General features: G+C 36.1%; 1 protein-coding gene across 1 annotated transcript in view; it reads left to right on the top strand.

Annotated features, from left to right (window-relative positions):
- Nucleotides 1-17,786, top strand: part of dcc.S (DCC netrin 1 receptor S homeolog) — a 479,548-nt gene extending 461,762 nt beyond the window's left edge. The window contains exons 27-29 of the mRNA XM_018244588.2: nucleotides 2,961-3,173; nucleotides 13,859-14,001; nucleotides 16,104-17,786. Of these exons, the coding sequence (XP_018100077.1) occupies nucleotides 2,961-3,173; nucleotides 13,859-14,001; nucleotides 16,104-16,193 (446 nt within the window). The 3' untranslated portion in view covers nucleotides 16,194-17,786. The remainder of the gene's footprint in view (nucleotides 1-2,960; nucleotides 3,174-13,858; nucleotides 14,002-16,103) is intronic.
- The last annotated feature ends 228 nt before the right edge of the window (nucleotides 17,787-18,014 follow it).

The raw sequence follows: 18,014 nt of genomic DNA, 5'->3' as shown, positions 1-18,014 counted from the left end.
TTCTTGACATTTTCAGTATGTTCTAAACTTCCTCTCTGCAATGTTGCTACGTTGAGATTACAAATAAAAAAATTATATTTATACAACTTCATGGAGCATTTATAATGCTGAATAGAACTTTTTTTGAGTGAACTTGATGAGAAAGAATCTCCTCAAAAGGCATAATTCTAAGAGAATTAAATTCTGGCTTATTTGTTCAACCCTAGTGGGAAAAATGTTTTATAGATATCCTACTCCAGACATTAATAATTTAATAATTATAATTTATTATATAATACATTAATACATTATATATACTGTATAAAAACACAAATTTGCCCAAACTTTGGTAAACAAATTAGGGTTCAGATTCTGAATGTGTTGATCTGTTGGACTTTTTATTTAATACTCATTTAGTGCCTTAATCATTTTTTTTCTTCAGGGATTGTTTATTTGCATGAAGGTACAGGTATGGGATCTATTATTCAGAAAATCCATTATCCAGCTCCAGATTATGGAAAGGTCCTCTCCCATAGACTCCATTTTATTCAAATAATCCAAATTTTTCTAAATTATTTCATTTTTCTGTGTAATAATAAAAAAGTTCCTTGTACTTGATCCCAACTAAGATATAATTAATCCTTATTGGAAGCAAAACCAGCCTGTTGGGTTTATTTCATGTTTATGTGATTTTTTAGTAGACTTAAGCTATGAAGATCTAAATTACCGAAAGATCTATTATCCGGAAAGCCCCAGATCATGAGCATTCTGGTAATTGGTAATGTGAATTTCTCCCGTTTAGTTTTTTTGAAACCCAAATTTTGACACCCACATCAGTTTTGACGCCCGTGTCAATTTTGATGCCGGCATTCAATGGGTGTCTGAATAGTGTTGATGTGCGATGGTCTTGACACGAGCGACTTTTCTGACGCGTGTTGAAATTTTTTTTAATGACGGTGAATTTTCACGGGAGTATTGTGAATTTATTCACCGGCCGCGAAACGTGCCTTTCAAATTTATTCACCTATCACTAATAAAAGGTCCCATACCTGTATAAAAAATGACTAAAACACAATTAAATAAACAATATCCTAGAAGAAACAATAGGGCAATGGCACAGATAGAACTTGAAATTAAAAAAGGCAAAAATAGAGCACAAGTGGCTATAACTGGCACCTTCCTGACATTGAGCCATAATGTAACATTGAGTCTATAGTACACATAGCGCCTGTTCACCCGTGCCTCTTGAGTGAGTGATCAAGCATTCAACAATATCTCCTAATGAAGAACAGAACCTGTTAAAGCTTTACATGTTGCAATGTAGGTTAATCATAGAAATATTGCAGAAGAAGACATTTCCTGGAGTAAGCCAGATCACAATGTGTTTCGCATATTGGAATTCACATTCTTCTCCATTAGCTAGAAGGAGAGGTTGTCTCCCATGGGTGAAAAAGTGGTACATGTGCTATTACCCTTATAGTTAAACATTTCTAATAAATGAAGGTGCATAAAGGAACATCTTTATAGTAGGACATATGGCATGGCGTAATATTTTCAGCACCGTAAAAAATGTTTATCACTTTATAAGTTCTTTTGTGGAGAACCTGATATATTGTCAGTGGAACAATGAAAATCTTTTTACACTATTTTATAGTTCTGCAGTGCAGTCATTTCAATGTTATGGGCATTTAGAGTAATATCTGCACAGGACTATTTCAAAAAATGCTTTGTTTATCATTTTGCAGCAATTACTTCTGTGCAGTTCAATAATCATTACAAAATCTTAACAGATGACTTTTTTTTCACACATTTGTAACGGTTAGACTGCATTGCTTTATTTTTTTAGAACTTTCTCATCAAATTGAGGATCAATAATTAAATACTAGACAAGAAACAAATTCTCTTGATATATTCTTATTTAACACTGAATATATTGTACAGTTGATTGCCAATAGGATACTTGGAATAAGTGAAAAGTATCCAGAATTATTTGCCTTGAGTGGGTTTGTTGCCTTCCTCTGGATAAAAATTGAGATTGTTGGTCTCATGTATTCATCTAACTAATTTGAGGACAATTCTACAGGCGTTTACAGGTATTGGGCCGGTTATCCAGAATGCTCAGGACCTGGGGTACTGTAGTCCAGATAACGGATCTATCTGTAATTTGGATCTTCATACCTTAAATCTACTTGAAAATCATGTAAACATTAAATACGCCCAATGGTTTTGCTTCCAATAAGGATTAATTATATCTTAGTTGGGATCAAGTACAAGGTACTTATTATTACAGAGAATGATATTGATGATATTTTACTTATGGTATACACAACCAACCAGTATTTATACTGCCAAATGAAAAGTTATGACCATATTTAAGTTTTATCTGTGATTTTCCCACATAGGACAGAATGTGGAATGCAGGCCATGGCTAATATCTTTTTATGATTTTGGAAAATCTTCTTTATTTTAAAGGAGAAGGAAAGGTTTGGTGCACTTGGGGGTGCCAAATGTTAGGCACCCCCAAGTGATTGTATTGACTTACCTGAAAACCCGGGCCGGTGCTCCTATCAGCAGAAAACGGCACGGGGTTATACCAGTGAGCACCACGGACCGATCCACTTCTACTGTCTTCTTGCTTCAAATTTCCCAGGACAAACGCATGCACAGATCTTAATTTGAAGATTGAAGGATTTCTTTTTCAATGCTAAATTGATTCAAATGTTGCCCAGCCATAACAAACACTACAGTTTTTGCCATTCAATCTCATCCAACATACAATAAACTCTGTATATATGTATATAGGGCAATAAAGTATAGTATAGTAGGTCAATGTAATTATTCAGGAGAATCAGTCAAGGTCTTCATGCTCTATGACAATCTTACTGGATCCCCAATATCAGCATACAGCAAAATGCAAACTAGTAAAAGTCTGGAATTTTGGTCACTTTGGTGAATAACTGAGGTCTGCTTAAATATTTTAGCAGTGACTGAGGTCCCGGCTTCACAACAGCCATCAATGCTGTCACACCATCAACAAGAACATTCCACTAGTGAAGATGCTCCAAGCAGAACAATCCCTACTGCCTGTGTTCGGCCAACGCACCCTCTCCGAAGCTTTGCAAATCCCTTGTTACCGCCGCCAATGACTGCAATGGAACCTAAAATTCCTTACACGACACTGTTGTCTCAAACAGGTAATGTGTTCTTATTTTTAATCATTAAACTGTTATGAAGCACCAACTGCAATGTATAGTCCAGCGTTAATTCTATTCTTTTGGAAGAATATCAGCAAAGTCTAAATAATTCCTGTTTGTATGATTGCTTCAACGCCTTATAGATCATTTTGTTCAGTTATAGTCCCTTTTGCTTGATATGGTTTTATAACCCATTCCCCATGTGCTTGTATGTAAAAAATCGAATCTAATTCCTAATCTAAAAATAAGATTGAGATGTGTTTTGTTTTTTCGGTCATGCCTTTTCTTCCCTTGTGCTGTCAATTCTCTATAATAATCATAAACACGGTCATATAAGTGATTTGGTTTAGTTCCCTTTCCAGTTAATTTGAAAATATTTGATGGAGTGTTAAACTTACCGCATTATAGTCCTGGCATAAATTCCATACTTTTGCCTTACAAGTGGGACTTTCTTTCAATAATATAATATTCATCATTCATATAAAAATAATCCTCTGTATTTAAAGCAACCCAGATTGAAGAAAAGTTTATGTCCCCTGATTTACATTTTTTTAAACATTACATCACAAAGACTAGTAAATGCACTCTAGTTTTCTGGTAAGAAATTCCACTGTTATGTTAGGGACATTCCAATTCAAGTTATTTGCAGTGAAAAAAATCAGATTTTTTTTTTATATTCAAGTTTTCTGAACTCGAACATTTGAGATATCTTAAATTTAAAAAGCTTGAAAACTTCAAGTTTTAGTTTTTCAAAGTTTGAAGAAACAAAAAGTACTCAAATTGGGATTATAATAAACCTGTCTCTACAGAAGTCACCACCAGTTGAATTTCACTTTTAAATGCGATTCAAGTTTTTTGTCTGGCTAGAAATTCAAATTCATCGATCATTAATTATCTCAAGCTCAAAAAAGTATAAAAACTTGGCATATGGAAGCTGTTGACTTCATGTAGAAGCTGAAGGGCGTTGCATTAGCTAAATCCATGTTAATATTCCATGTGATTGTTTCACATTAATTAATTCCTTGAAAATGACGAGTAGAATGTGCATTTGGTTTATTTTTAATGTTTTTTACGCAAACAAATTCAAGTTTTAAATCCAAATTGGATTTTTGATAAATCTTTTAATTTCTGTTAAGTGGCATCACATTCCTTCGTGGCAGCATATCTGTACATGTAGACAACATGCATGAAGCTACTTATTGAAAATAGGCCATGCCTATTGTAGGTTTTCTCTTATCAGTAGCAGAAAAACATTATTACATCTTGTGTATCTCTCCATCTCACTAGATGGCTCTTATGTAACCAGTGCAGAGAGCAGTTTTTAATGACGATATAGCACAGCTTTATTTTCCAAACATGATCTGTTTATTTCAAAATAATTCTTTCTACTTACCAAGTTAATAGCATTTACGAAAAGCAACACAATCCTTTTAATTCCAAATACTGGATTCATATTCTGATTGCAGAAGAAACTGGCAGTTAGTCATAGCTATTTCACATACATTATATTGTTAGAGTCTGTTTCCTTCTTCATAATGAAGTTAAACCTTGGCTGGACACTGTCTCCTTCCAATTAAATATGTTTGATGGATTCACAATAAATTCTGCATTTTGTTTACAGAATTTTAATTATCTCCTTGAAGGGTCAACACTTGTTTAGCCTTGTACTGCTTCTACTGGTTTTTGTTTATTGTGATAAGTTAATACCAATAAATCTGCCCAGTGCAATACTTATTTTACTCAAGTCAACATTACTGCAATGAATCATGGGTATGAAAACTACACAAATAAAAAGCAGTGCAAGGATCTTTTTGACAGATAGCTGTCATTTGTTTAAACATTAATCGGGTTTTGTAAAAATACATCATGCGCATTTTTCAAGGCTCTTTAGAGATATGTAAAATATATATAAAACAATGCATGAATATCAATATTTTAGCTTTGCGTTGAGGTTTTGCAGACAATGCTGAACAATGAAAGAAGACAGAAGAGCATCATAAGCTCTCACTTTAGAAAAATGTATCCAGTGAAACTATTGTATTTGTCTATTGTCTTAGAAAGCTCTAGGGGCATTGAAGCATTTAAAGGGGTGGTTCACCTTTAAATTGTCTCAGAATATCACTCTCTATATCATACTAAAAGTTCATTTTAAAGGTGAACAATCCCTTTAACTGAAAGAAGTAAATTGGATGTATTCAGGCTCTGAAATTGTTTCAAACAGTCTGTTTATTTTCTCAAGTGTAAATAATCGGATATGTCTAAACAAATCAGTATACGTAGCTATTGGAACATATTTATATTGAACATTTTCCAGCTCTAATCTAAAAGGAATAATTATAATGAGTCTCCAAATACATTTACAGCAGACATACTCAGAATGGTTATTCATCATTAGAGTTTAATGTGCTAATAATGTTCCACAGTAGGAAACCTGATGGAACTTTTGTAAACTAAAATTTAACTGGATGGAAACTTATGACAAACGTCTATAAAATATAATGGTTTTGAACATGAAGGTTTTACGTCTGAACACTATTGGGCACTACTCCTGATGGGCACAGTGGTGCAAGGAAGGTATATTGTTGACAACAGAGATAGGGTTTTTTTATTTGTAACTTAAAATGGGTTTTAAGTTTTCACAGAATAACAAAGCATTACAGATTATAGATTATGTACTCAAGTCTATCTAGACATTGCTTTATAAGGAACAGAAAGAAAAGAACAAGAAGTAACACTATGGCGTCAATGTATCTATAACTAAGTGGTAATGAGTCCAAGGGGTTATGTTGTCGGCTGAGGATTTATTTAAGGATGAAGGATGATAGGCTTCATAGTTTGGGTTTTGGGGGGGTGATCCCGCTTGGAAGTACCCCTATTAAGGCTTTTGTGTGGGGATAGGATTTAGAAAGGGGACATTAAGGGCTTAGAAAGAAGCTTAACGTTGACAGTTCCTTCTTCTAGGGACTGGTTTGAATCCTAGAGGTCATACAAATCCCTAAATATTGCTTGTGTCTTGTTACTGCTAAGAATAATAGGACCAGAACACTTTTATAAGTAATGTGTAAGTTCAGCGAAGAGTTCAGAAGCATCAGCACCTATGTACTTACCTCCTACTCACAAACTGCACGCAACATTGTCTTAATTTCTCCTTGAAGGTAGGACAATGCACAAAAAGGAATTAGTAAAGATGTTCTGTATGGGCATGTGCTTACCACGGATAGATTGGCACTTTCAAGAAAAGCACCCTGGGGCTGCTGCATTTTATAAAGTACAGGAGCAATGGTGGTAGAAGGAATAAAGTGACTAGAACCACTGGAAGGTAACTAACAATGTTGCACCCCCTCAGTGATTCTACCCTTCCCTCTACTTAAATATGAATATTGAAGCACACACAGCAGCTATTTTCGGAGTTGCCATTGAAATTGCTAAACAGTGTGAGCAACAGCTGGCAAATGGGATTGTGCCATGAGAAATTGTCATTGATGGTTTCCTAGAATAGAACTAGAGGCCATTCCTTCATTGCTTAAATGAGATTAAAAAAAAACAAGGCAAGTTTCCAAATTCTCTTCTTTCAAACACTGTCCAAAGTGAAATTTGCAACAATTCAGAAACATAAGATAGACATATAGAAGAGATAATTAGAGCCTAGCAATACTTTTCAAACAATTGGGAATTCGATTTTCATTCAAGTGGGGACTTGAACAAATGGTGGTATTTCAAAGGGGCTTAAATAATCCACATATAAGCCATCTTTTTCCATGTGTGCTTTCACATTGCCATTGCACCTGATCAGAGGTACAACATCCAAATGAAGAAGGCTGATATGAAATATTTATCATGGGGAGAGGACCATAGGCAGTTCTTAAGGGGTGGTATTTCTTAAGTGACTTACTTTGACAGTACTTTATGCAATATAAAGATTTTCTTTGAAATGTGTTTTAAGTTCTATTCATTCAGATAATGTAAAGTGCACATTGTTGTATTATACCAGCTGGTGGTTCTTGTTTATAAGCACGTAATCTATTTATTCCAATTTTATTAATTGTTTCCATACTTAGTATTGAGTATGTCATTCAATAAAATGTATGTCCTTGACCTCAAAAGAGGAGCATGCAATTTAAATGCACGAATATTTGCCCATATTATATAAATGATATGCCTCTCTCCAAGCTAAATTATGCTCTAAATCAGGGATCCCCAACCTTTTGAACCCATGAGCAACAATCAGAAGTAAAAGGAGTTGGGGAGCAACACAAGCATAAAAAATGTTCTTGGGGTGCCAAATAACTGCTGTGATTGGCCATTTGGTAGTCCCTATGTGTATTGCCAACCTACATTGAGACTCTGTTTGGCAGTACACCTGGTTTTTATACAACCAAAACTTGCCTCCAAGCCTGGAATTCAAAAATAATCACCTGCTTTGAGGCCACTGGGAGCAACATCCAAGGGGTTGGAGAGTAACATGTTGCTCACAAACTACTGGTTGGGGATCACTGCTCTTAATACAAAATACTGAGTAGATTGAAAATGATAATGACTTTAAATAAACATGGTCGATGATTCTATTCAGTCCCGGCCGAGTCTCTATGGAAAGCTCCAAAAAGCCACTTGGTCCCCAGAAAAAAACTCATTATTCCTAATTATACAGCTGCATTCAATTGCTAACATGAGCATGATTAATAAAACAAGGCAGCAAGGCATTTCATAAAACAAAGACGTGCGTAAAACAGAAATGTAAACCTTCCAAAAATACTTCCTATTGTTAAAAAAATCGCTTATTGTGCAGAATCAGGCTGGAAACTGCTGAGAACATTTTGTTAATGAAACAAGAATGGATAAACGTATCATGACACCTAGAGGAGTTGTGCCGAAGTCACTGATCTGGCAATTTGTAAAGTCAGCTGATGGCAAAAACAGAAAAAAACTTGAGTTTGAAACAAAGTTGATTAAAAGAGGGAGCAAAAGAGTTTATTGACAATCACCTCAAAATGGAAATCCCCAACAATTCCTACGATTCGAGAGGTAATCTCCAGACTCGACAAAAATAGGATGTTTGAGGAAATGACTGCGAGAATAAATGATACACTACAACAGCATAATAATGTTTGGGGGAGCTGGGATTACTACAAAACAGCAATGAACATTGCAATTTAAAATCTCTACATTTGGGAAATTTAGTTGGGAACTGTCATCCCATTAATAGTCTCCATATTTTATTTTATTTATTTTTTATTTTATCCTATTGTGTTTTATTTTATTTTATTCTCTTCATCCTTTTCTTTTTCTTCTTTCTACCTTCTTTTTCTTTAAGGCTCTTTCCTATCTCCCCTCATGCAAATGTCAAAATACTGCGATGAGAGTCTTACACTGTAATGTTTAGAAAATGGATAAGTCTGTTAAACAAAGACAAATGATATGAGGCTATGGATACTGTATTTGTACTTTATTGTGAAAACGAATAAAAATTTTAAGTTACAAAAAAAAAAAAAAGAGTTTATTGAGAGATTTGAAATATTTTGCCTTTACAGTTTCAGATTATAAAGTCAGTATAAAGAATTATTTTTCAGCAATAAAAGAATTATTCATTTTCAAATTCTTTCGAAATCGAGCCAGAAAAAAAACTGCAAATAGAATTGATAGGGTCCATTTACAGGAAGAAATTAGACTGCAAACAAATTGCATTGTTGAAAATACACCTACCTGGAATTTTTAATCCTGCCCAATCAACATCTGAATGTTTTTCATCCAAAGAGGGCCCCATACACAGGCAAATAAGTTGCCAACACTATGGGGCAAATTCATCAAGGGTCGAATTTCAAGGGGTTAAATCCCTCGAAATTCGACTGGGGAATAGAATCGAATAGGCAATTCGGGCGAATTTACGCGCTGGCGAATAGTCGAATTGGCGAATATTCGCCAGGCCAATAGGCGCTCGATTGAATATTCGCTCACAGGATTTTCATTTGATCGAATGCCTTTTTATTCGATCAAAAACTTGGAAAACAAGCCTATAGGACTTTCCCATAGGCTTTTAAAGCAATTCGGTAGGTTTTAGGTGGCGAAGTAGACAGTCAAAGTATTTTTAAAAGAGACAGTACTTCGACTATCGAATGGGCGAATAGTCGCAGCGTTTTTGCGCTCGATCCAGTACTTCGACTATCGAATGGCGAATAGTCGCAGCGTTTTTGCGCTCGATCTATTCGAATCATTCTACTCAGGCGAATTTACGCCAATTTTTTTTTTTTTGAGGAGCACAAAAAAACACTCGAAATTCGAAGTTTTTTTACTTCGAATCCTTCACTCGAGCTTGGTGAATTGCCCCCTGTATGTCAGAAGCATGAATAAGCAAGTGTATGGCCACCTTTCCTATTAAAAGAAGTTATTTGACAGCACCTCTTTTTGTTGTCAACCCTTGTGGTGATGGCGTATCAAAAGGGAGCCCAAAAAGCTTGTCTGATTTACAGCACTGACATGGCCAAATAAAGCCTGTAAAATAAATGATTTAAATCTGAGTAAATATAGGAAGGGATTAAACAAGCAGGGTAATAAGTACATTTGAGTTTAATCTAGTAAACTGTGTTTTGACAAAACTGTGTTTGTTTTGAGAGCAGATTTGTATTTTCATCAAGAAATAGATGTTATATATTGGCAGCCAATGCCTTTTGGATCAAATGACAACACAATCTCATTATGTATTTATTCACTATTCCACCTCCCGTTGCTCGCTATCATGCTTCTTGTAATTAGTTGGGATGACAAGCAAGTGTTTTTGGCAACACAAGTTAAATGAAGTCGCTGTACTTCCAGGCTCTTCACATGATGACATTTCACTTTGCCAGGCAAGCAAACCTAATAGCCAAGATGTCTGCAGGATTAGACTTTACAAGGAGAGGATATATCAGAAAGATCTGCTTGTTGCTGAAGGAAATGCTCCTGGCAAAGGCTTTCTTGAATCAGGGATATAAAATGCTCAGCTCTTCGGGCTGTTCTTAAACTACAACTCTCATCATCCTCAAACTTGGTAGAGGATGCTGGGAATTAATGTTATCATTATCGTTAATATATCAGCAATGTATTTTTTCCAATCATTTATGAAGGAAACGAAGCCCACAGCAGCTTGTTTATATAAACTATAGTAGTACTTATCTGTTATCTACTGCGTATCCTGTGCTTGAATGGCTGCCCCCATGGCTACATAGCAGCTTGTTTATATAAACTATAGTAGTGCTTATCTGTTATCTACTGTGTATCCTGTGCTTGAATGGCTGCCCCCATGGCTACACAGCAGCTTGTTTATATAAACTATAGTAGTACTTATCTGTTATCTACTGTGTATCCTGTGCTTGAATGGCTGCCCCCATGGCTACACAGCAGCTTGTTTATATAAACTATAGTAGTGCTTATCTGTTATCTACTGTGTATCCTGTGCTTGAATGGCTGCCCCCATGGCTACACAGCAGCTTGTTTATATAAACTATAGTAGTGCTTATCTGTTATCTACTGTGTATCATGTGCTTGAATGGCTGCCCCCATGACTACACAGCAGCTTGTTTATATTAACTATTGTAGTGTTTCAGAAGCAAACAGATCAGTTTTACCAATGCAGGGCAACAGTACATTATATTATCATTCGTTCAAACCACTTACATTTTTGTTGTTGTTACTGTTCCTTTAAGACTTTCCTTAGTCATTGATAGCAGGCACCCATAGGGTGCACAACATGTTAAAGAGTGAATCTTGTCAGCAAGTTACAGTGTTATAAAAAGACGGACAAGTGCAAATTCATAGCTGATGTTGTAGGCAAAATATTTCTGTTTGTTGTTTCTAAACATATGGTAGGAAGCGGCCTCAACAATACAGTAGGTACTATATAGCTTATTATATGCATACTTATACTTATGGATATGTAAATTGTTTCCCATTGACTATACAGCATGTGAGTATAGGTTATTTGTAAGCAGATCATTGCTTCTTCTATATATGTATTTATGCATAAGCTGGGGAGGGATTCCATGTATTGTTGATAAACATATGAAGCCTATTCAAAGTGTAAGGACAACAAATATGAGATGCCCATACTAAGCTGCAGTTCATAGGAAATTCATGTACAACAAGCTATATTATTAAATGTATTCTATACTCTGTTTAGTAACAGTTTTTTTGTTTTAATAATAAAATGTTTACTTTTTTTGAATACATGTTCTGTGTAATAATAAAACAGTAGCTTGTACTTGATCCCAACTAAGATATAATTAATCCTTATTGGAGGCAAAACAGCCTATTGGGTTTAAAGGGGACCCGTCACCCAAAAAAATTATTCCAAATCCTATTTTATCACATAAGTCAAGCAAAATGAACTTTAATTACACTATATAAATTATCTGAATCTTGTTTCCATCAGTCTGGGAATTCATAATTATAGCAAGCAGGCGGCAGCCATTTTGTGGACACTGTTATTAAGACAAGCCTTGTATCATCTCAGAATCTTGTTTGTGCACCAGAATGGGGGACCTGATGTCCATCCCCATGTCCTGGCTACACAATTAAATGGTGAAAAGAAATGGGGAATATGTGGAGAGCAGTGACATGTAGGAAGTGCTGAATGGAAAGTGAAAGCAATTGTCTGCCCCGCCTCTATGCCTAGGCATAGAGGAGGGGCAGACAATATTTGATTGACAGCGGAGATATTTAAATGAGCTTACAACAGCTATGAATGCTTTAATAAAAAATAGAAATTGGATTTCATGTTTAATTTGAAAAGGACTTTTATTGTACAGATTTTTGTGTCTGGGTGACAGGTCCACTTTAATGTTTACATGATTACCTAGTAGACTTAAGGTATGAAGATCCAAATTACAGAAAGATCTGTTATCTGGAAAACCCCAGGTCCAAAGCATTCTGGTTAACAGATCCCATACCTATGTATTATAGGTATTATACTTAAGTTTATTATAAAACCAAATGGCCATAAAAAGGATATATACTGTATCTATAATACTCTTATTTATAATTCTGGGGGGAAATGTTTTTCCTCAATGACCATGATTATTTAATATGATCTAGCCCATAACTATTCAAATTATTAAAAAAAATGGTGGGACTACGGAGCCCTTGAGCAGACTGGAGGCCATAAAGATTCCTTGGCTGGCACATCCGGTTATTCAGCCTCCAATTGGACAGCCCTGATCTAGACACTTTTAGCCAATGTTTATTTGACCATGCTTTTGTTGATATACAGGTATGGGATCTTTTATCCAGAAACATGTTATCCAGAAAGTTCTGAATTACTGAAAAGCCATCTCCCATAGACTCCATTTTATTCAAATTTCATTAGCGCAAAAAAAAAAGTTTGCAAAGATGAACATCAGCGACCATGTTTGCATTCTTTTTGAACGGTTAAAGACCTCAACGACTTCCTCTCAAAGTTTGTGACCAAATGCCTTTTGCGAACCTGTGCAGTGTGTGTAATATAATGTTACAATCACAAATCATAATTTGCACCAAAATATTTAAAAAAAACTCCAGAGCTACTAGAGTTCATGCTACTCTTTGCTTCGCAATAATGATGTCATATTCACCAGCTAATGATTTTACATTGCATTTTAAACAACTCTTGGGATCTTTAATTACATTCCCCTATAAGAGTTTTTTTGTTTTTTCTCCCAACTTATTAATTATTGAAAAAACTTGAATTTTTGGAGGTCTTCGTATTTTTTAGTGCACGTTCAACATCTTTGTTCCGGTCATAATTTTCATATTTGGTTGTTTTAAAACCCTTTATGTCATTTGTGGCTTTAGAGAAATAGGGGGCAATGCAATAAAATTCGCAAAGAGAACAAATTGGCAAATTAAAATTTGCATTCAGTTCTTCATTAGGCTTTTATTGCATTGTGAATCTAAATTGTGCATTGCAAACCTTCAAAGGAGAAGGAAAACTACCGAGGCAGTTTAATACTAGTAGATTAGCCACAATAGTGCAAGTTATAACACTATTTTTATTCTGCAGAATAAATATACAGAGTAAACAGCTCTAGAAACTCTCTCTGTTTGTTTAGGATAGCAGCTGCCATATTAGCTTGGTGTGACATCACTTCCTGCCTGAGTCTCTCCCTGCTCACTCATAGCCCTGAGCACAGATTACAGCAGGGAGGGGAGGAGGGAGAGAGGAGCAAACTGAGCATGCTCAAGCCCTAGCCCTGGAGGTTTAAGCTGAAAACAGGAAGTCTGATACAGAAGCCCATGAGAACACAACAGTTTCTTTTAACAGAGGACTCCGAGCAGCATTACTTTGAGAGTTTACTGATATGTTTATATAGACCTTTTTCAAAATGCTTACTTAATTTTAGCCTTTCCTTCTCCTTTAACACCTGCTTAAAGGTTGGGTAAACACCTTTTACATTTATTTTATTACATACACTGCGCAGTATCACAAACTATAATATTTGCAATCCCTATCCTACTGTTGCATTTGTGGCAATATTTTTCACTTTTCAAAAATGTATTCGCAGTGTGAATGAATTGCGAACGATTTTTGCGTTAGCGGTCAATATCACATTCCCCCCAATAGAGTTTAACCGTGGTTTCCATAAGCTAAAACCACTAAAACCACTAAAACCTGACCTTTAATAATTAGGCCTTTGCGTATCACTTAAACTCTGGCTCATTTTTCCTGTATTATTTTCTAGGGTCAAGCCTTCCTAAGGCACAAGTGAAGACGGCATCATTGGGTCTGGCAGGTAAAGCAAGGTCTCCGCTACTCCCTGTATCTGTTCCAACAGCGCCAGATGTTTCAGAAGAAAGCCACAAACACACAGATGATCCCTCCAGTGTAAGCTATTTCTCATTTTATCATGGGTATTTTGCTGAGTTAGGCATGTGTTGTCCTCTCAGATATAGACCATAAAGTACAAAGGGTTCATTGTAACAACACTGTTCTTGCCATGAAGTTTTAAAAGGGAACTCAGCACTGTGCTGACTTATTTATGGAAACGTGTGCTCCATGCTTGACTTCAGAGTTTCTTGAATTTTTAGAATTTGCTACCTAAAAATTCCTTGACAGATGCAATAATATTGGTATTTGGGTCCTCCTGGCTGAAGGATGAAGAGCATCAATTGTATTAAGTATAAATGAAGGAAAAATGCTTTGTAAAGAAGTAATTCTTTCACCAATTCATAGACATAAACCGTATTCTGAATTCAGCTTGGGATTCAGACAAATTCAAGCCTTCAACTGCAGTATTGGTACTCAAATTACTAAGTGACGTTTTTAAATGATGTGACTTTAGACCAAAAAGGTTTTTTTTTGCTGAATATTTTTGTTCAATTTAGATATGTAAAATATTCTGTTTGGGATTCACCCAAACTTTTTGTGGTGGATTTGGCATTTAGTGGAATGCTACATAATACAATGCAATGCTACAAAACAGTTACAACCGGTTAGCACTAACATTTGTTAAGCAAACAAAACACTATCCAATACCCTGCTAACTGCAACAACAATGGCCAGAACCATGTTTGTGGATGTGTCAAGCAAATGGATTTTGAAGAAATTAGTAGACAAATGGTGGCCATAGACTTAGAGATCCGCTCGTTTGGCGATGTCATCAAACGAGCTTATCTTTCCCCAATATGCCCACATTGAAGTGGGCGATATTGGGCTGATCCGATCGTGGGTCTTAGGGCCCAATGTTTGTATCAGAATGGATCCGATACGGGCTGTCGAATCACGGGACCGCATAGACGCACAAATACAGGCACGATCCAACGGGATTTTTAAAACTACTCGATTGAGATCTGCCCGACTTTCGGCCAGATATCGATCAGAGAAGCCCGTCAGATGGCCCCACACACGGGCCAATAAGCTGCTGACTCGGTATATCGGCAGCTTTTATAGGCCCGTGTATGGGGCCTTTAGACCTAATGAACTTGGTGTAGACTTCAATAAGAATGAACATAACTCCACCAGAGTGTTTATGGTTAACACATGTCTAGACCTTAAACTTAAGATCTAAAGCTCCAAATAGACGTGACGATTAGTGATGGGCGAATTTATTCGCCAGGCGCGAATTCGCGGCGAATTTGCATGATTCGCCGCCAGCGATAACGCCTGTGAAAATTCGCCGCAAAAATACGCCGGCGTCAAAAACTAGCGCCTGCGTTAAAAAAACAAGATGCCGGCCCCGTTTTCGCGAAATTCGACAAATTTTTCGGCGAAGCGAAACAGAGCAAATTCGCCCATCACTAGTGACGATTCTTCTTGCCAAACGACCGATTTTAGCGAAGTCCAACAATCCTTCGAAATTATCCTGCGGTTAATGGGATTCGAACGATCAATCATCTTACGATTTTTCGGCCGACATCTGTCAGGAAATTGATCAGCCAGGTTAAAAAATCTTTGTCGGTCCCAGTGCAATCTATCTATGTTTGCAGGGCCAAGCAGGCAGCTCCCCTTTGTTTTCCTGGCAAATTGGTCTTTTTAGTTGATGGTAAATTCAAACGATCGTACGATTGTTCCAAAAGAATCGTGGTCTCACGATGACGATCGGATCTTTTAAAAATCTCAACATCTATGGCCAGCTTTAGATTCATCCGAATCCCTTGTGAAAGATTGCCTGAATTGAAACCCTAAATCGAATATTTAAATTAGGGACACAAGGGTGAAAAGAGAACTGTGCGGGCAGCGCACGGTTAATACATTTTGACTTCTTCTTTGTGACTAAAAGTCATGTGATTTTTTTAATTTGGATTCAGTGCAGCCTGGCAAGTGGATTCAGTTGATTCAGAATCCTGCTGAAAATGGCTGAATCTTGGCCGCATCTCAAACCAAATTCTGTATTTGGTGCAATCCTAGTAAATGATATATAGATATTTAAAGTATGCTTGGGCAAAGACATGCCAAGACTAATTATTTATATTTGTGTCTTGTATTAGGTATATGAACAGGATGATTTAAGTGAACAAATGGCCAGCTTGGAGGGGTTGATGAAGCAGCTAAATGCCATCACGGGATCAGCGTTTTAACTGTGGCTGAAGAAAAACATCAACCATTTTGCTGTCAGAAGCAATTGTTGCACACTGGGAAACTGTGTGTCACATGCAATTTCTGTCAGCAAAAGGATTTTTTTTTAAAAAAAAATACCCAGGAAAACTGCAGCATACCAGTGTTTTATATCTCACTCATGGATACATCTACATTGACCCACCAAAAACCCTTTTATGCCATTGATTTTACACAAGAAACATTTTGGATGAAGCAGAAGAAAGATTTAGTTCCTTCGAGGAATTGGAATATGGATTTTGTGGATGGAAAGAAAGTGAAAAGAAACGAATCCCATTCTCTTACAAGATCAGAAAACCTCTTCGAAGCTTCCATCTCATTATGTTCCACACCAGATGGAATATGAAGCCTCAACATCACAAATGTTTCATTTTCTTCATCATAAATCACCAGGCAATGCTTTCCAATTAAAGCAAAGCAATTGATTGGCTAATTTCATACAGTTGTTTACAACATACTGAACTTTGTGTATGGCTAAATATAGCACTGAACCTTGGGAACAGATTCCAGCAGCACAAATTTAAACATTACATGAATTTAGATGCAAATTTTCATTTGAAGTATTTTTTTTTTAATGTTATTTCAGTCTGGGAAAATATATATATGTGGTGATATATATGAGGTGAGCAAGCAATTTTGAAGGAGTCATTGCTTGAGGGAATGAGAGTGGTGTGCAGAGAAAAAAATAGATTTACATTACAATTTTCTGTAAGTTGTATTGATTGTGACATCACTCACAAATTCATTCTTATCATCCATGACTTGCACAGGGAGAATGGACGGAACAGTACATTTTTTTTTTTAACAGGATCACAAATCATATAAATGTTGCTTTACTAACCTTGAATTTGTTTCCGAAACTAGATCATGGAAAACAAATCAACTTTTTTTTTTTAACTCAAAGCTGCATATTTGGGGGAAATAGTCTAATCTCGGAAATGTGATTGTGTTTTTGTGCAAGATAAAAACCTGATCACTTTAAAAATTCCCATTTTTCCATTCACTTTTTACAATGAATGACTTCTATAGAAACTAACCAGATTAAATGTATGTTTGGAAAACACAAATTAGAAAATATTTGTGGTTGCAGGATTTTCCTTGAATCACCAATTCCTGGCATATAATTTCCATATTGTTCTATAATACAAAACTGATATTTTCTGGCATGAAGACTTTATGAAGACCTGCCATGACCTTAAAGCACTCACCTACAAGTATTTACTGCTGGAGCTTTTACTGCTTACTTACTGTGCAAAATATACAGTTGCTCACTGATTTTTTTCCAGAAATCATAATTTATCCATTCAACAGCCAAATCTTCTTTTGTTAGCTGCTTTGTCAAAATGTGATCCACCCGTTAAAGATCAACCACTGCTGTGAATAATCTCTAACTGGAAATTGTTTGGTATCTTACAGAAGGGTTATCTTAACATCAATATGTGACATTCCCTTGTAAAGATGGGAACACAACAGGTAAGGTTGGGCAGACTTGGAAAAATCTTGCCATGTCTTTAAAGGGATCCTGTCATCGGAAAACATGTTTTTTTCAAAACGCATCAGTTAATAGTGCTACTCCAGCAGAATTCTGCACTGAAATCCATTTCTCAAAAGAGCAAACAGATTCTTTTATATTCAATTTTGAAATCTGACATGGGGCTAGACATTTTGTCAATTTCCCAGCTGCCCCTGGTCATGTGACTTGTACCTGCACTTTAGGAGAGAAATACTTTCTGGCAGGCTGCTGTTTTTCCTTCTCAATGTAACTGAATGTGTCTCAGTGGGAC

The sequence above is a fragment of the Xenopus laevis genome, chromosome 1S, assembly GCF_017654675.1.
Source record: "Xenopus laevis strain J_2021 chromosome 1S, Xenopus_laevis_v10.1, whole genome shotgun sequence".
Classification (NCBI taxonomy): Eukaryota; Metazoa; Chordata; class Amphibia; order Anura; family Pipidae; genus Xenopus; species Xenopus laevis.
This window is presented reverse-complemented; position numbering and strand designations above follow the sequence as displayed.